This window comes from Macrobrachium rosenbergii, chromosome 51 (genome assembly GCF_040412425.1).
Source record: "Macrobrachium rosenbergii isolate ZJJX-2024 chromosome 51, ASM4041242v1, whole genome shotgun sequence".
In the NCBI taxonomy this organism is placed as follows: domain Eukaryota; kingdom Metazoa; phylum Arthropoda; class Malacostraca; order Decapoda; family Palaemonidae; genus Macrobrachium; species Macrobrachium rosenbergii.
In genome coordinates, this window is record NC_089791.1 from 31,012,582 (window position 1) to 31,032,862 (window position 20,281).

The 20,281-nt window shown below is 39.1% G+C and overlaps 1 protein-coding gene across 1 annotated transcript in view; it reads right to left on the reverse strand.

The window, feature by feature from the left end:
* The window catches only part of Set1 (SET domain containing 1), a 30,574-nt gene continuing 10,293 nt past the window's right edge, over nt 1–20,281 (reverse strand). The window contains 14 exon segments of the mRNA XM_067095195.1: nt 1–2,950; nt 4,587–4,844; nt 4,983–5,177; nt 6,631–6,863; nt 7,158–7,448; nt 8,779–9,040; nt 9,543–9,720; nt 9,722–9,771; nt 10,469–10,648; nt 11,113–11,258; nt 11,753–11,957; nt 12,098–12,277; nt 14,392–14,521; nt 18,579–19,898. Of these exon segments, the coding sequence (XP_066951296.1) occupies nt 2,777–2,950; nt 4,587–4,844; nt 4,983–5,177; nt 6,631–6,863; nt 7,158–7,448; nt 8,779–9,040; nt 9,543–9,720; nt 9,722–9,771; nt 10,469–10,648; nt 11,113–11,258; nt 11,753–11,957; nt 12,098–12,277; nt 14,392–14,521; nt 18,579–19,898 (3,802 nt within the window). The 3' untranslated portion in view covers nt 1–2,776.

Consider the following 20,281-nt stretch of genomic DNA (forward strand, 5'->3'; position numbering starts at 1 on the left):
TTTGTAAGTTTTTAAATTTATAAGGTGATAAGAAACTCTGTTTATAAACTTTCGAATCACCATCCCAAAATAACCAAATATTCAGTTAGCTTTAGATAAAAAAGAAGAATAAAATTACAAGTGTTCTTGTAACCCCAGTAAGTGTACAATAGCCTAGCTATGACTGAAAAAACTTTGTCACCCTAACTTAACGGTCTTACGAGAAGAAAGTCCCACAGCACAAATGAACCTTCCTACAAAGGACTTTCCACTTATCAACATGATACTGCAATATGTATTAGCTAGAATGCCGATAATGGAATCTCTGAAATGACCCAACACTAACTGCCAGAACAAAAACCTTATTTACCACAAAAACATCTAATATATCACAATTAAAACCGACTTTTCAAAACTAATGAAAAATAAGGTAAAGAAAACCAGGTCAAAAAAGATGTTAGAAACCTGTTTTAACACTCACATGTTGAAAGAAAAGTGCAGCTGTTTTGTAGGTCTCTCTCTCTCTCTCAAGTTATAAACCAAACCCAAAAACTGACCAAAAAATCTAATCAACAGACCTGCCATATGTTATTCGATTTGCAACACTAAATGAAGATGTGACAAGGAGTTATCAGCCATGATAAAATTTTCCTTTCACAAACAGATGCATTCAAAGACACCTTTCAAACTTAAATAATGAAGTACATGATGTTTTTAAGGGGTTTTATAAAATATGAAGGCTTTTACTCCTAACTTTTAATAGCTTTTTTTTTATTAGTTTTTTCTTCAATCACACACTAACATTACCAAACATGAAAGAGATCGCTGGTTCTAATACATAACTGACCTTTCATGCTGGATGTGTGGTTGCTTCCATGGGTCCACAACTCTATAGACTACCTACTTACTGTTGGAAATTTTTTTTACTGAAACTGAGATAACTGACTTTTTCATTGCCAAACCTGCTATTCTCAATACATAACAGCTTCGTGACCCTGGACTTGACAAATGCACAACATGTCCACACTGCACCAGGCGTCACTAGGACTTGGGGAAGTACACTCACAGCAATAGCAGCAACAATCTCAGTTCTGGCTTACGTGACAATTTAAAAGCTGCCATTAAATGATGTGACTACTTCAAAAATATACAACAGAAAGTAAATGATTCATGATAGTTCGATACTTAACGTTGCTGCAGTGATATACAGACGATGCATTCTGCTTTCTTTCAGAATCAATTCACACATGCACACAGTTTTCGTGAATGACATTTAAATAATATATATATTTCTCTGAGCTTAATAAATTAACTAGACACAGGGTTCTGAGTTAAAATCTCATTTTAAAATGGTGTTACAAATCTCCTCTAGGAAAAAATGCACGTTTCCCTAAGATACAACACACTAATCTAAGTTGTTAGGTAGAAAGTGAGTACAGCGTATGCCTCCTACGGTAAGGCTAACTATATAGCAATCTTTTTCAAAGAAACTTCTTAAAGAGTGCTTGAATAACTGTCAAATCATACGGCATGACTACAACGACAAATAAAACACCGCTCTTGGAAAAGCTGCTTTAAACCTTGTTTTTCCCTCAATTAATGACTGAGTTAGAGAAATTGAATTCCTGAACATGGAATAACACTCCTAGTGTTACCCAAACAACAAACAAAGCGCAGAGCATTTTTCAAAATACACTGTTGAGAAATTAGAGTTGGGAGAAAGCTAAATACCAACTCTAAATCAATCGGAAAAAGAATAAGTTTGCAAATATTCTCATGGCAAAATATTTATATGTATATCTAAAAAGATAAAAAAAATTGAAATTTCTTGTATATTCTTTGGGCAAAAGATTTATATATTTTAATAACCGTGACCATAGCAACACGAGTGAATATTTTGATTACATGCTAAGCACAGGCAGAAATGAAATGATCACTCAAGATTTACAAAGCTCACCTCTTGTAAGCTTGTACATGGCCAGTTAGTCCATCAGCAAAGTGGAATTTTCTTGTGGTAATAACTGAAAATGTTGTGTACATTTATAACACTACCACCCACCAATTACTTATGTCTGTCTAAATCCCTCAACATTTTCTGCAGCTCTCCAAAATAATCATTAAAAAACCTACACATCAACTCAAGTCTCCTCTCAACACTGTAAATAGAGAATATAAGAAAAAAACCTTGGCTTATCTCCTTACGTCATTTAATACACATACGATGAAAAACTGAATGCTCACCCTCACCTGAGAATTCCATTTACAGACAATGTACATGGACAGGATTGCCTACAAGAAAAGTAGTCATGAAGTAAAGTCATCAAATGAAGATGACAGTTCATACTTGAAATATCATTTTCCAAGTAAGAATTTGTACTGTCTAATATAGCAACAGACAAGTCCTTCAGTAAAAAAAATACGTACTGCAAGGATCATCGCTAATCTTCGTCATTTCCAACACTTCTCTCGGTTCAAGGTAACGTCTGTACGGTAAATATAGCACAAAGTACTGTGCTGAAATCCCATTAGCTCTGAAACTACAGACCTTTGCTTGTGCCCAACATGTCAAGACTACCTTCCACATAACTAATAATCGAAAGGCATTCCTACAATAATCTGATAAATGACAGGACGCAAATAGTGATACAGAACAGCTCAGTGACCAGTGCAGCTGCCACACTGCAGATCAATAACCAAAGCAAAATGATACTTGTACCTCCAAATGAAGTAAACTATTTTGGGATATATATTTTTCTTCCAGCTCTTCAGTTCCTGAAATCTACAGTACCCTCACTGCTTAATTAAGTGTGCCTTTGCACTGTGCAGCTCCACACAAACATACTATCTTCTCCTCTTCGATCGGGAACTTATAATCGTAAGTAATTTCTTCGCCACACGCAATCGGCTGTTTGGAGTAGATGACTATCTTCTTCTGAGTCTCAACAGTGATGATCTTTGCATAGCAGTTTGGCTGAAATGAAAACGAAAATATAAATAGTTTATACTGTGGTCCAACCTCTATGAAGCCATATCAGAATGACTGGAACACATATACAGTGGAATAACGAAGGACACTGAACTGTCCACAATATAACAATGATATTCGCCTTTGTTTAATTTCCATGGGCATCCTGTATCTTCATACAAAGATAAATTTCAAGACACGTACAGCACACACTTTTATTACTCTTACCCATGACATTCTGTATGCATAACAATTTTATCACGAATCAGATTGAGACAACCGAGTCCCATTACTATACTCATGGGCTCGCCAAACAGATTTGTTCTTGAATGAAAGCTGAAAATTACAACACAGTAAAGTTGAAGAAGTTGGACAGCTTAGTAAGAACAGACCAAAGGGAACAGATGAGAGTAAATGGAAGAAATCACCAAATGTGCCACACAAGGCACAGCGAGTGGTACTCCCCACGGGGCACAGTGAAGAAAGGACATTCTACAAGTTTGCTGTAATGCAATTTTGTAATACCTATCAGCACCCAGGAGGAAAAGCTACTGCACCTAAATATGTAAAAGGAAATCAACAAGGATGGCTATCCAGGGATCTCTCAAACAACTGCTTTCTTGATACGTATTCATTCAACTCTGTATTTCTGTTCTGCCACACAATGTTTAACAGCGAATTATACGTCCCGACATTGAAAATTTGTAACATTCTGTTGAAATGACGTTACTTTTCTACATCAAACATACAAGGGTATCATGATATACAAAATGTGCTGTTACACGAAAGTAAAAATTTTGTCTGAATCAGTCAAATTACTGTTACTGTACAGAAATGATTTTGTATCTGATTTACACTGAAACAAAAGCATCAAGCCACCACCAGGTCCTAAGTCCTGGTCTTCAGATGTTCATAGCATTATGCCTACTTCACCTTCACCTTGTGTATCTGACAGCTTGATGTTTTTTTACATGAATTATTTACACTTTGGCTTTCTATGCTCTTATTGTTATTAACTTCATAATCTTACATTATTTCTTTATTTTTCAACAAGCCATTCCATGGGACCGCAGCACGTCGTTACTATATTAGCAGAACAAGGAGCAAACAAGTGAAGTGAAAAATTAATATACTCAACATTAGTTTTAGCACATAAAAATTAGAATCTTACGGGGATATATCAGTTGATTATTTCTTATGCCAGGCCATGCATTCCACAATCTCAGTGGCACATAAAAAAGCTGTACTCCCCCAAAAAGCACAACTTAGAAAATTGGTTTAATAGTCTTACCTGCTTCTGACAATTGTAACAATTCCTAATCAATCACACTGATTATCAATAAGCTGGAGAATAAAATACAATGATTCCCCATAAATTTTTAAATGACTCCACTGAACTACATAGTGAAATCACTATTCAGTAAATTTTATAAGTGAACACTAAAATTTTAAACTGCAAAACAACTTCATGAGTCAAAAAGATTCCATTAGTTTATCAAGCATGATTTAATGTAAATACCCAGTGTCAACAGAGTATTTCAGACACATACAGTGATTAAGTAACAAATTCATTCCCTATCTCTGCACAGTGAAAGCTGAGATACAAGAATACACACGTGGCAGCTTGCAAGCTAATACTTACATTGCAAGAATGATTGATGAAACGAGCAAGATTACCGCATTTTGTTGCATCAATAATGCTATCCATGTCTATACGGAACAGGTAAGAAGACCCAATGCCAATCTTTTCATACTGGATTTCTCTGAGATCCGCAATAATAGGACGAATACTCTGGCCCACGTATTCGATGACCATTTCATCAGATCCAATTGCTTCCATTGCAAACAAGCCCCAGTCGTGGATTCTGGACTTGCCAAATCGCAGTAGTTTTTTACGGAACTGGAAAAACAAAACGGAAGGATGTGAAACTGTTGTATGTTAGTGAAAAGGAAGTGCTACAAAATTATGAATAACAATAAGAACTTCTTAAACAAATGAGAATGAGAAGGTGATACACAGCAAATGACGGCGACTCACTTTGAGCTGATTGAACTTGAGCAAATCTGAGTCTGTCTCATTGCCAAAGGCAGTGAGCAGCCTCCTCTGGAACGAGCGCACCTCTCTGCTAACAGCCATCTGCGTGAGCTTAGCTTTGCTTGATTCGAGGACTGCCAAGCTCTGCTGCTGAGGTTCTTCTGCTGCTCGAGCTGCACTGTCTTGGTGGAATGTAAACTGAAAGATAAAACAAAACAATGTCTATAAGAAGGGCTACCAACAAACACGAGTAACAAATCCACCGAGTCACATTTCTGAACAACCATAGGGTTCTTCCAAAGGATTTTACTCATCTAAGGTGAAAATCAGAGCACGGTAGAGTTAAAGAAGTTGGAGGCCTATGGAGAAAAATATCCAACGAGATGGAGCAATCAACAGCCAAAAGCCTGCAAACCATTAAAACTCATCACTCAAAACTCTTAAAAGTTCTTCTATGTCTAACCTGAATGATCAAATTCTACAAAAATATTTTTACCAGAAATTAGATACTAATTACATTTCAAGTCCAATAATGGCCTTCATGAAAAATTTAGACTCGATACTTTCACTTATTTTACCATCTAAGTAAAGTGAGTGATCATGAACACTGGGTACATTCAAGAATTATGGATATACTACATTACAAATACTGCACACTGGTAGTGTATTATGAGTGTAGGACATAAAATAGCACTGAGTCAACTGAAAAGGGAACTGTTTTCAAGGAGTTAACACCACTTCTGATTGAGATGAGAATGAGCTGAGAAGTATACTAAAAAGAGTGTGTTCTACAACATGCAAGTAAACTCTGCACCAAGATAGTAAAGAGAACTGTAAGTAGGAATTACGCAAGTTAACATGAATTTCTTAGGATTTCATTGTCTTCTTTGGCAAGAAACCCTAGGTCATTTAAAAAATGCAAGATCAGCCAGAGAGGGGGTGCGGAATGATTGATAAAAGCTTGCACAGGCAAAAATAATGATGAAAGTGCTCTGTGGGATAAAAAAAAATATTTGTTTCTCTTCACACACACTGCAAAATACTATAATGGATCATTATGAAGAAATATTCATTGCAACAGAAACTTATTACCCACAGATTTGCCCTAATTCATAAAACAGCCAATCAGTAAGGTCAAATAGGTTGAGGAGTTAGCACCTAGACTGCTTCTAACACCTCTGAGAGACTGAAGTTATACCTAAATCAGAAATCCTCGATAACTGTGATATGGAACCTAGCCACCTGACCTTGAGGTCATGGTCAAAAAGAGCTGGGCTACAGCTGAAACATAATACCAAATCTAAGCACAATATCATGTATGTGTAAGTGTCAAGAAAAATAGAAAAAACCTGAAAGATGATGAAATTACCAATAAAAATAAAAGATAATACCATGAATGAAAGAGAAGTTATCACTAAAAAAACACAGTCTGGTGACTGAGCTTCGCTAAAGGTTCGAAAGTTTTGATCTGAATGTAAACAAGGTTGGTACTAATTTTGAACATAATACCCTTCACGCGAGTTATTGTGAAAAATAAAAAAAATCTTAACCAAACTGTCCGTAACTTTGTATTATTTTTCCAGAAAATGACCCCAAGAAGTCTATGACCTAGGACATTCAGGTTAGTAACAAAAGATCCTTGAAACCTTACTTTGTGTTTCTGTTTTTGTTTGGAATCGACCTTGTAGATCCCTTCTGTCCTAGCACAGCCGGACTTGTGGATGGGTGGATCATCAATTCTCCGTTTTTTCTTTGGTGGGGCAGGGATATCCGTTGGAGGGTGGTCAACCCAATGGGTGTCATTCAGCCAATAGGACTGCGTGTCATCCGCCAACATGCTTTCGTAACTTCTTTTGAGGAGTTCGATGTCTTCCAAGTCAATACCTTTAAAACCAAAAAGATGTCTTAGGTTGGTGCGTGCCATGCTGCAACTTCATTATTTTGAATAATCTATTCAACAAAGACATATTCAATTCTTGAAGGCATTTCACAAGATACCATATGTAGAAAATATAAAAAGTTATAAATGAAATATAAAATATGTCTCCAAATAATGCTTTTCCTCCAGAGAATCTGTGATGAATTTATTCCTTTTCCCAACAATAATAGTGCAACAGTAGTAACTCAAAACAATTCACATAAAAAGCTTAAGACACAGGAAACAACAAAAGATCTCACCTTTAATAAGAAACGAATACAGGACATTATACTCTTCGATTTGATTACGTGGTCTGAAGGATGCCAGAGCAGCGGGCTTCGCTGAGATGGTTGGTAATGACTTTTTCTTATCCTCCATCTCTTTCTTGATTTGGAGGCCTCTGTTCTCCTTGCCACGGGGCTTGGGAGTAGGGACCTTGGTGGTAATCTTAGCCGCTTTCGCCTTGTCTTCTTTAGGCGGGGTTCTTGCTCTGGTGTAATCGTGGTCTGAACCACCAACAACAATTTTGTTGCTCTTCTTCGATGCTTCATCTGCAAAAGTTAAGGTCACGGTAACATTTCTGTGTCATTTCAGGAACAATCCAACATCACGACTATCTTAGAAGCTCAATATACGTGGGAACACAATATGTCAAAAGTCATTAACAAGTAATGTCGAGGCCCAAACACTTTCATAATCAGCACCACAACAAGTGTTCAACGAGTGCTCTCCATTTTAAATGTTTGCCGACTGAATAAAAGGAACTATATAATAAATAAATATATAAACACTTCTTATGGTTTCATATTAATAAGAGAAGTCAAAAAAGTTATCAGTTCTATCGTTTCAGAAAACTTTTGAAGTTAAATATGATGATAAAAAGAACTACAGCACTTTTTGCAAGCCAGAAAGACCAATTCTCAATACTGTACCACTGCATTTCAAAACTTCAGACAGACCATGCACAAACCAACTCCTTCTCCCTTAAACAAACACAGAAAGAACACAAGAAATTGCATTTGTCTGGTCACTAACCGTTCTATACCCACGACTATCTTGATCAATATTAGATACACTTACTTTGGAGTATTTTAAGTAACCTTATCTACTGACCAGTTCTAAAAGATGCTTAGATTATAAAATACTTCCATTCTATTTTTTAATAATTTTGCATAAGGATTTAGTTTTCTCCTCCCGGCAGTGTTCTTTGAATAACTGCAAGTCAAGATGCCTACCTTTTGGCTATGCTGCAATCAAAATACTCTTGAAGGAGTAAAATCCTAGAAAGCTGATATGAACTATTTTTTTAGAATAACAGGTCCCTTTTATGACATAAATGGTGTTTGGAGAAGACATGATGAAGAAATAAGAGATTTAACCACACAACCACTAATTACTGTCTATGTAAGATCACAGAAGATAAGTTGGGCAGGGCATGTGGCCTAGAATGGAAGAGAGCAGAATGCCTAAAGAGAGACTGAAGAGAATGGAGGATCCTGACAATAACTGGAGAGATACAGCACTAAACAGGGAACGTGGAGAGGTCTGGTGCAAGTGGCCATGGGTCAACAAGAGTCCCAAGATTGATTGACTGATTTATAGATTTTATAGCCACTTGGAGTGACTGAGTGAGTGTTTTTACTAACTAAAACCTGAAAGTTTCCATATTTACCCAAACACAACAATGCCAAATCAAGAAGCAGACCTTGAAGTCCATGTATTCAATTTTTTTCTACACAAAAGATCTATACAGGAATGACTTATCAAGCAACTCTTAGTGGCACTAATGAATAAACACACACAACAGAAAAGCCAATTCCTGCATTCCACTACATGTCAAACACGCTTGAATAAAACCCATCGAAAGGAAGGAACCCATACCTGGAGGAAGGAATGATGCCGGTCCATCCTTGGGAGCCCATGGCAAGCAGTAACTATGCTCCATGAGGACAGGGGATCTAATTTCCTCTCCCGTAGACCCTGATGCAGAGCTCGAGGAAGAAGATGAGGTAGTTGATGACGACGACGTTGATCTTGCCCTTCCGTTCACATCAGCACCAGCAAGAGCCATGAGTGCTTCTGCTGCTTCTGTGGATTCTCCTAAACCATCCTCCAGATCGCTCTTTTCATCAGCAGTATCAGTCTGAAGTGAAAACAAATGTCATCAGCAGGAGCAAAATTAATTTTCTGGTTCATGATAATCCTACTCTGCCCTACACTTTTTTTTTGAAGACTTCTACCCGTATCCACTCTGCTGAAAGAACTGATTCCATCAAAATTCCTGCTCTTATAGGTCTAATGTCAGACAGTCTATGGCAATATTTCACCATGACCCAAGTGGTTGGGATTCAAGAAATATTCCAGCAGTTACAATCAACCATTAAACAATGGCTTTAATCACTATGCAGATACCCTGGGTAAACAATACACGGAATTGAAAGAAACGTTCAACTCATGTGAAAATTAATCACACTGGGAGAGATGACAGGGTTACATCTAAATCTTCGTCACACAATCAACATGAAAGTCCACCCTGACTGAGCCAGTAGCTCACCCATCTCTGGGTTAGCTCTCCCTCGCACGACAACCACCGCTGATAACCATGTGGTAACCATCAGCGAAGAGCAATCCACAATACTACTCACCTCAGAGTCAATGCTATGAGACACAACTGGTGGTTGTAGCTTTTCAATAGCGGCCTTGACCACATCCTTTCTTGGTTCTTTGGGCTTCTGGGGTTTCTCTTTCTTGGGTGTAGGAGTAGGGGTGACACTTGGAGGCTTGATGGGTGTTTTCGTGGGTGGGGTATCTTTCTTTTTAGGGTCTTTTAGACTTGGTTGGTGTGGGAGACTTCTTCTTTGGAGGTGTTGATTCCTGAAAAAAAAGTAATGAATCTTGTTGAAGCTGTGTCGGAAATATCATGGCAAAAGAAGAGAGTGTACACATACAGACATGACTTTAGGTCACACTTAATACCTAGAATTTGAAGGAGAACTAGTTAAAAGGCTAGTAAATATATTAAACTTTACAATAAACTGCATAAAACAGTAGAGATTATTACCAAAAGTTCGTAAAAAGCTAAAAATCCCTGAAGCAGTCATACATATTCACTTCACACAGGTCAATTTGATCTATCAAAGCAACATGATCAGGCAAGAAAATCTGAATTTAGACCTGATTCAATCTCCCACCATTCTTAAAAGTTCAACTACAAACCTGACTATTCTTAAAAGTTCAACTACATATCTGACTAGAAGTCTTTATGGTACACATAAAATTGGTTAATATTACTTCTCAAGATTTCATTATTTCCATCTAACATTCCTTGTGATCTCCCAGAGAGAGAGAGAGAGAGAGAGAGAGAGAGAGAGAGAGAGAGAGAGAGAGAGAGAGAGAGAGAGAGAGAGAGAGAGAGAGAGAGAGAGAGAGAGAAATTATTTGGATAAATATGCAATCAACAAATACACAAGTACTGGTACCTATTTACATGAAAAAATTGTTCTTATACACACCACACAAACTTGCATTTAAACAAAATATATTTATTGGATAAGAATTTATCTTCACCAACCTTAGTCTTGGGTACACTGGGAGCCGCAGATATTGGTGTGTCATCCATCCATGCCTCAGCCATCTCCTCTGGCAGTTCAGGTATCGGTGTAGGGGAACGATCGCGTTCTGGAGTTCGCATCGCAGACGCCAACGTCGACTTGATGTGGGCATCAAACTCTGCCTCCATTCGCCGTAACTCCTGGAGGGGTCATCGTTAAAAAGAATTATTATAGAACAGAATAAAATATAGAATTTAGCCCAAAGGCCAAGTGCTGGGACCTATGAGGTCATTCATCGCTGAAAGGAAAACTGACAGTAAGGTTTTAAAGGTGGTACAGGAGGCAAATCTTGCAGTTGCACTGGGAATAAAAGTTTTAAAAGGGTTGGAAAGTCAGATGGAAGAAAGAGAATAAGAACTGAGGTACAGTAAAAGAAATGAGAGGTTGCAACTAGGGGACAAAGAAGCGCCGCAAAGACCCTTAAGTAATGCCTACAGGGCAGGATTATTATAACGTGGGTTTAACCAAACAAGTTGAGGATCAATATGTAAGTGTTGCATTCCAAAGAGCTGTATTTTCATATATGCAGTAATACAACAAAATTACATAAAAATTTACATGAAACTGTACAACAAAAGACTCTGCTATGGCAGCGTTCACTCACCTTGAGCTCCTCAGGGATGTCATCCTCTTCTTCGCCTTCAGACGACGACGTTGAAGACTCGGCCTCATCAGAATCGGAACTTGAGGAAGAAGATGATGATTCATCTTTCTCCTCATCTTCATCAGACGAATGCTCGCTTCCCGCCCCTGCAATTTGCAAAAAGAGTCTGCTATATGTGGCAGTTCACCTACACATTAACATTCTACTACCGTATAATCTAGGAAAATTATACACATTCATTGCCTTTTGTTGTTTACCTTCCAGCCAGTCCCATTTATCACTTTCAACCAGGCAGTTACTTTGGTTGAGGCCTAAGAGTGTTTAGCAATGGGGCTTAGGGGTCTCAAGCGTATTTTATAACAAAATCATGGAGCTGGGCCTGAGTCTACAGATCATTTTCACAGCTTCCAAAGTTTTACTCTACCACTATTCATGTCATAATATATCAGCTACAATCAAACACTAATAACATCAAGACTTCTGGGCTCCTACACTACAATTAATTAAAAGTATAAATTCACGCAATACCTTTCAACATCAACCATACACAAGGTGGATTCAAGCATGGAATGGTTGTGTCCATCACAAAAATGACAACAATAATGGCAAAAACCATCAGCGTTTCTAATTTCCTACATACCAGACTCATCTGACGACCATTTGGGTTTTCTTTTGACGGTGGAAGAAGGTTTGCTCTTCCTAGGTGGCGCAATATCTTCTGGACCCGAGTCAGAATCAGAAGACTCGACCGTTTTAGTTTGTACGGGCTTCGTCCCTTCTTCTTCGGAGTGATCTCCTCGGCTATCCTCGTCCATACAAGGTGGTGACGGTGGTTTGATTTTTCTCTACAAGGTGAGAAAAAATTATGAGAATCATTATGTTAAATAAATTATGCTGCATCAAAATTAAAGAAGGCGTCCAATATTTACCACTGGATATCTTGCATCAATTATTTTCAGAAACACGTTGATCCTACTGTACTTACTATCTTTCTAAACGATGGCATTTTGGGCATGGCAGCTCTAAATCCGAGGCCAAAGGAGGCAAGCGAACCTAGAGAATCCAGCCCAAATCCCTCTTGATTTTCTAATAAACTATTAATTTTGTCAATACGCGACTGAGGACCACCAGGAACATCATCACTCTTGCTGGTGACACACTGAGCCTGAAAATGATAAGGCAATACTGTACTCCATTAACATTGAATGCCTCACTAGTGTACAATTTTAAAACAAATGCAAGAGAGCACCTGGAAAGCTAGAATACCTTTAAAAGATCTGAATAAAAATTTACAAAGTGTGCAGATAAAGATCTGCACACTTTGCACAAATATCAGTTTTCAAAATCTAAGCATTAAACTTTTTACAATAAAAAATTGACTCTTCATCCAAACCTATTAATTTTTCATTAGCCTTTCATGGGCTCACCCTAATAATCCCAAACTTCTTTGGCTGAAATGATAATTATTCCAAAGCACACTGATAAAATGTGCTGAAGTCTACACAGGTCCACAGCAGTAACAAGCCCCACTTCAAGTGCGTCTGCGGAAGCAGCCCCAAAACAGTGAAGAGGGACAAGTTAAAAATTAAAAGGGCTCTGTCAAAAAACAATTCTGCATTAAAAAGATTTAATTGGTTCAACAAAACCTTTCACATGCTTTAAGGGTAACTTAGGCACAATACAGCCAAGTTGCTGGTGAAAAATGAAACCCCTTGCACGAAGATAGGGACCTCACAAAGGCAGAGGAGCCCAGGGGGGTGACGGATGCACAGAACCCTCTTCTGAAGGGCCTCACTATCAAAGTAGCAAAACTGGAACTAGAATTCAAGTCCTTAAGACAATGACAAATGCTGGTAGGAGTAAGGTTACGATGTGAATTGGCAATGGAGGCTGAAGCAGTGGCAGACAAAGGGCTGGTGGCTGGTAAGGGTGAGTAGTAGACAAACGGAATACCTCTGGAGACTGAGGACTGAGGAGGAAGCAGTCTAGCAGGAGCAGCTAGAGACAATCAGGTGATGTACAGTATAGCAATAGTAACACAAGAAGAGGCCACAAGGAAGACTAGATACCAAATAGACACTAAATGTGGGAGATGGGTAAGTGACAGCGAAAGAGTCGTGCCTTGTGAGCTTTAGGAGACTAGTGCAAAGGTCTGGCAAGCTGGACAGACTAGTGTGCAGGGCTGGCAGCATGCAAAGCAGCTGTGCTGGGAGAACCAGAGAGGTGCTAGATCTCTGGTGAACCTCTGCTTGTATGGTAACGAATGAAGGAAACTCCAGCAAAAATGAAAACACAAGCCCTGGAAATGAAAAAAACACTAAGAGCGCACAAAAATAGTACTCAACTGAATACACAGAAACTCAATCTAAACCTTATCCTAGGTTATATTAACACAAAATCAGACACCAAAACCTGAAACTAACAGTTACTGACCAATAATTACCACCAACAAGCTGGAGCATTACTTAACACCTAGACTAAAATTTTACAAGAAAAATACTTTGATGTAAATAAAATCACTGACGTACATAACTAAAAGAAAATAAGGAAGTGACAGAATGGAAATAATGGTACCATGAAGAAAGCAATCCAAGACACCCCTAAATACGATCAGGAGAAGATGGTTGAGCTATTAACTCATTTGTAGACACAAAGTGAGGCAGCTAATTACTAAGGACCTGAGAAATTCATGAACATGTTCCAGCCTACTCAGAGTTTTTTTTTTCTTATGCTTAGGGAGTGTCTGGGATTTTTGTGTGGAACAGATGACAGGCTCATGTAAGAGTAATGGGTCTGCAATGACCAAATTTCATTTATCCAAGTCTATCTAAGCTATTAATGTTATTATGTAACAGCAGCTATGACACTAGAAACTAGCCCTAAACATGAGTTGTTGCAATCCACAGATCTGTGAAATATCACTTGTAAATTATTATCATCAATTTACTTCATGACCATACATCCAAAAGCTCTGCATGTGAGAATCTCAAGCACCATGATTTAAAATTAAATAAATATATTGCTCACAGGAAAAAATCACCAGTGTTGCCATAAGGCTACTGTATAGCACCTGAGGTGGCTTTTAATCAGTGGTAAGAAATGCACAACACTTGATTAGCAATGGCTCTGTAATCTTACAGTCTACATGAATTACTCTGCCTCCAGTTGTTTGATTTCATTATGTATCCATTTTATCTTGAAATTTAATTCAATAACAATCTCATATTTTGTTGTGTAGTCATTAGTGTAACACACAAAGAAAAATAAGTAGTTGCTTACCTTGAACTTTCTCTCCTGCTCATCCCACCATGACTCAAACGTTTTAAAAGCCGTCGCCTCGATCATTCTTTTGTTAAAGTCTTTCTTTAGAATATTTTTCAGCTCCTCAATGACAGTATCCAAAACAGCACTGGAAATGAAAGAAATGACTAATAATAAAAAATAAACACAAAAACAAATGTGGTCCATACAGCATAGCTGTCAGACAGCAGACAATACATCGAATACCAACGCTGACTGAAATTCTGTTATAAATACCTTGTGTAATTAGAATACTTTGTGGAATAGCATACAAAACATACAATTAAAAGGCAAGAATATTAAAAAATGCCTGAGGCTAATAAAAATTGTGGTTAATATAGATGACTAGTAAATATGAAAAGCGAGATAAATATTTTTATGTAAGAGAAACAAGAATCAAGGCTTATAAACTATAGCCTTTAAACTCTACTATGGTAAGATTAACCAGACTAGATACGCAACGAAATACCCATACACAAAGTTACAATAAGCTGTGAAGATATATACAGTACGTATAAGTAAAAAACAAAACACGAACCTACAGCCGAGCTTCACAAGAAACTTATCCAAAACTGATATAAATCTTCACAGGATACCCACTACAATATATACTTATGATATAAACCATTATGTTCATCAAAGGAACTTCTATAATTTACTCCATCTGGCCTGGTAGGGGTTGCTGGTCAAATGACTGCAAGACCTTGCGAAGGCTAGGACTACCGCCAAAACTTCTTTATATATCAGGCCTTGCTGGATAACCATATCTATGAAGAAAATGGGTGTCTAGAATGTTACAGAATTTGTAAAAGTGCAGCAACCTGAGAAGTTTCCTTCAGGTCTGGATACTACAGGGATTGTCAGCCACTATGGACAGTTGATTAAATAAACACATAGTACCAAAAGAGAGCCATCAGAACTAACTTTTGTCCCTGGAGACTTAGAACATCTAAACACCAGCCTAATGAGTCTCAGGTCATCCCAAGGATGTAACATAGCATCTGTCTTTCAGAATACAATAGAATACAGAATTTAGGCCAAAGGCCAAGCACTGGGACCAATGAGGTCATTCCATGCTGAAACAGACACTGGTAGTATAAAAGTTTGAAAGGTGTAACAGGAGGAAAACCTTGCAGTTGCACTGTAAATCAATTGTTAAGAGAGGGTGGAAAGTAAGATGGAAGAAAGAAATATGAACGGAGGTACAGTAAAAGGAATGAAAGGGGTTGCAACTAGGGGCCAAAGGGACGCACAAGGTGCACTGATAGCACTAACCCCATTGTGTGTCACACTGATAGCACTAGCCCCCCACCACGGCCTGTAGTTCAATGATCCAATAATGTACCCCAAAACCATGACTCAATACATTTATTAACACTACCTCTAAGGGTTCTACTAAACAATTACTGCAGGTCCTTCAAGACACTGTTCAAGGATACAACTAGGTAATCTGGCAGTCACTGCTGGTCGTGACTTCGGAGGTTGCAGTTAAAATGATCACATTATAAATAGACTGATTGGAACCAGTGTTTCCATAGGTCCAAGGTGTCCCATCATGGTTGCAACAATTGGCTAAAGAATTTGGACCCTCTAGATCAAAGATATCAACTACCTAATCCTGTTCCTTGTTAGGCAAACCAACTGTGCTTCAAAGATTATGGCCACAATCAGGTACGCAGCTCTCACAGAAGACCCTAGGTCTGACTTCTCCAGTTGATATGGAATACTGTAGTGGCAGATGTAATTTCAATTCTGTTGTGGTTGATGCCCTCACCAACCAGTCTTCCAGCTATCTCAGAAGCCTTAGGCAAATCAAGTAAGTCTACGCTGCAACAAATGTAAAGGTTCGGCTGAACTTCCCGAGTGATGCCAGGCTGACACACAGACACTAGAAAGTTCCCATTCCTGGTGGATTACAAAACTGACTCCACTCTTTCCATCCTGAAAGGGATTACTGCACAATCTTGGTCTCCCTCCTCCTGTCATATTTGGCATAACTAAAATCCAGGTATTACAGCCAGCAACACCTCAATCACCAACTTCTGCAATGTTGATGTTCCCTTCCTATTCATGCAATGTTGATGTTCCCTTCCTACTCAAAGCCTATAACCTCTTGGGAGTCCACAGCCTTTTGTCTAAATCTACCAGCTGTTACAAAAGCAGAGGGCTCATCACCACACAAGGGAAAGTCAATAACTGACTTTGATGACCTTTAGTATCCAAAGTTCCACACCAATCTCCTGCCACAAAGAAGTACTATCAGTGAGGCATGCCATCACACTTCCTTCTACATCTTCTACCAGGAGTCTGCCATTGGCAGTCTAGCTTTCCTGAGCCAAAAAGGTGACTGCTGCCATAGAAGGACATGATCTAAAAGGCCTGCTTGGTACTGTTTGCTGCCTAGACATCAGAAGAAGTGATTATCAAAGCAGTTAGGCCCTGCTGTCTTGGAAGACATTACATGCTACAATGTTGAAAATTGTTGCCAAGGTTACCAAGGTCAACTTCTCCTAGAGCTCCAAGTGCATCAGAGACCTCAAGATCCTTGATGTCTGAAGAAGACAAGAAGGACATATCTTTGGTCAATACAAACCGTTTCTTCACTAGTGCAATTGTGAAAAGATAAATCATCATTCTATTGTACAAAGCTGAAGCTCAGTTGAGTGACAGTACCAACCATCTGGCCTTGGTGACATCATCCAATAACTTAACTCCCTTTGTCAGTAGGGTACTAATACCTCCAGACACTCATTCCCGCAAGTTGGACAAGGCAGTAACTCCCAGAGAAGCCACTTTGCCATGCTCATCCTAGTCAATGTGAAGGTGACCGATACTGAAGAGAAAAAGGCATGGCTTTCTTTACAATCTACTGTAGAGCTGAGGGCAGATGACGAGCCTGCAAGAGACAGCCTTGCATTCTGTACATGTGGCATAACTGCTGGTCTGGTAGCAGATGTGTCATACACTTGACTAGTTCACTGTCACTTTTTCCTGAGCCTCACATCAGCACGGATGGCCATGTTAGTGGTAAACAGCAGCAAGTAGACCACCTGATTAACAGGGTTGTTTACAATGAAGTTGCTCCTGAGTTCAGCAGTCAAGTGCCACAACCAGGCTGAAACATCATGTGATGACTGATGCCTTCACCATGATCAGGAATGAAGACAAAACCACTGCTGACCTGTATATATGATTAGAGATGGCATTCAGTTGAAACAAACTTATAATTATGCAAATTTCAAAACATTTTAAATGTAGTAAATTCTCTTCTCTTGTACTGTCAGAGTTCAGCCAAGCTCTTGTGTCCTACACTGAAAAATGCCTCAAATCAAGCGTATAAAGAATAGGAACTGTACACCTACAAATAGCATACACTCCCCCACTAAGTTCTTGGATGCACTTACAACACCAAAATGTTTCAAAACTTGCGCATGCATTCCCCCCCGCCAAACTTTATATTCACTTGCATTCATAAAAAAGAAAATGATATGGCTTGATTTTTTACCCTAAATCAAGGATTCACAGCACAAGTGTTTTAAACCGAGCTTTTCGACTGTGTTTCACCACTCGCACATAATCTGCGCATATTTTGATAAGGATATTTTTATAACACAATTTAGCCTGTAAATTTCAATCCTGACTTCCTCTTGATAATCCCACAGCTGAATATGGTACACTGCACTGCGAAATTAATGGGCAATAGCTAAAAGTGAATCTTGATTTCTTTTTATGTCACGTAACTAAAAGTAGTTCAGATAAAAGAAGAGGGAATGTAGCATGAATTCTGACACTGTCTGAAGCTTTAGTAGCTAACCTGCACATAAACTAATATGCTAACAGCAAAATCTTTGCTGAATGCCTATCATTACACCTACTTCAATATACACCTTCTTTTTATTCAGCTGTCTTTTACTTTGCCTAAACTGCATACACAGACAAAAATGGCTTTCTTACTGCCTCATAGTGTTCATACAATTCCTGTCATACAGTATTCAATGTGAGTAAAGCTCCAGTTAACGTAAAATTTTCATCTCGATGAAACTTCAGTCAAGTATTGTAAATTACTCACACTCTTTGCATGTTGCTAATTCAAAGTTCAGTGGTTAACACAGTTATCACAAGTGCCACTTGTGAATATGTTTACACTTATTACTATGTTTACTTACTTGATGGTAGGATCGTGGTACTGCCCACTCTTATGAGTCGAGTTACCGGGATCTTGCACCGCTGAATACCCAGGGCCAAAGTAAGGTGCATACGGATTCTGACCTGGTATGTTAGTACCAGGAGGTGGGTGGGCCACGTTAGAGTAACCTGCAGGGAGTGCCATGTAACCAGGGTTATAGCCAGGATAACCTGACACAAAGTTTGGTGGATAACCAGGCGGCTGCTGCCAAGAATAAACAGATTCTGCTGCCATGGCGTGACTTGGATATCCACCTGGCAAATACGATGGATACGTAGGAGGGGGCGCGTACTGGTTGTACCCTGGGGGAGGAGCCCCGTACGCAGCTCCCGAACCTGGCACACCAGACCCTGCAGGGGGAATGGGGACATCTCGATGAAGTATGGGGTCTTCCGTGGAACTTAAACTTGACAAACTCATTCTATCGTCGTCTATTCCGTTCACCTGACTTTCTTCGTTCACTGGTTCCTCCTTCACCTCCGATTTGATATCCTTTTCCTTTTCCGAATCTTTAGTTCTCTTTTTTGCCTTCTTTTTCTTGAGCTTTTTTAGTCTCTCCCTATTTTCTTCCCTCTCCCTTCTCTGCGCTTCCTTTTTCAACTCTATACTTTTTTCGTGCCACTGTAAATATACTTCTTGCGACAAAAAAGGCGACGGAGGTGTTGACAACGGTTCTAATATCGTTTCGAGTAACGACCAATTCGACTTCCCTTCACTACTACTAGACTCTTTGGAACCCTCCCCAACCTCACTCTCACTTCCAGAATCCGAAGACGTGCACGAGTCCGAGTCCGACCCACTACTCCCCGACGACGAGGCAGTACTTTGTCTGTCTTTCACTTTCTTTTCTTCCGGCACTACGACGTCCTTCTTATCCTCGTCCTCGTCACTGCCCAAACCCAACGCCAGAAAGGGAGGTGCCATGCCACTATCTTTATTCTGGAGAAGCATGGCGATTCTCGTATCTAAATCTAAATTCGACTTGTCCTCCTCCTCTTCCGACTCGGGCTTTGGCTTACTGTTCACCGTGACCTCCATTTTTTCCAAGCGCTCGTCTAACTTGGACTTGCCACTGGACTCGGAATGAACCTTGTTCTGAAAGGGACTTTCGTTCTGCGTACTTCTTTGATAGTCCATTGAGGGAAACCTGGAGGGGTCCCAGGAATGATGGGAGTTTGAGGAATGATGGTCGTTTGACGGCGGCACTACGTGAGGCTGGGTGTGGGAAGCCCAGCCCTGCGTAGCCATACTAGGGGTGCTGCCTGTGCCCCAAGGGTGACCAGATACAACACCTTGGTATCTGAAACCATCAAAAATAATGTTAGTGCAAATAACAGTTAACAAATCTTCATCAAAAAACATCACAGCCTAATTCTTTCAGGCAACAAAGATGTAAATTATCAACATGACAAACCTCAACAACTCTCTATGCAATTAGATAGGATTCAACTGTATTATACTTTGTAAAATTTGAAGTAAAATCAGTTGCAGCCAAAATAGTAATTTACACATACTTAAAGTCAATGCAATATACAAAGATGCTGCCAAGATATTAGCATGGTTTTTCTTTGGCCACAAACTGCAATGCTTTCTGCTTTTTTACTTGTCATTGTTCCCTCCCTTGTGAACCAACTCCAGCAAATTCACCTTGTTTCAAATTTCACTTTATATCTGAGAGGAAAC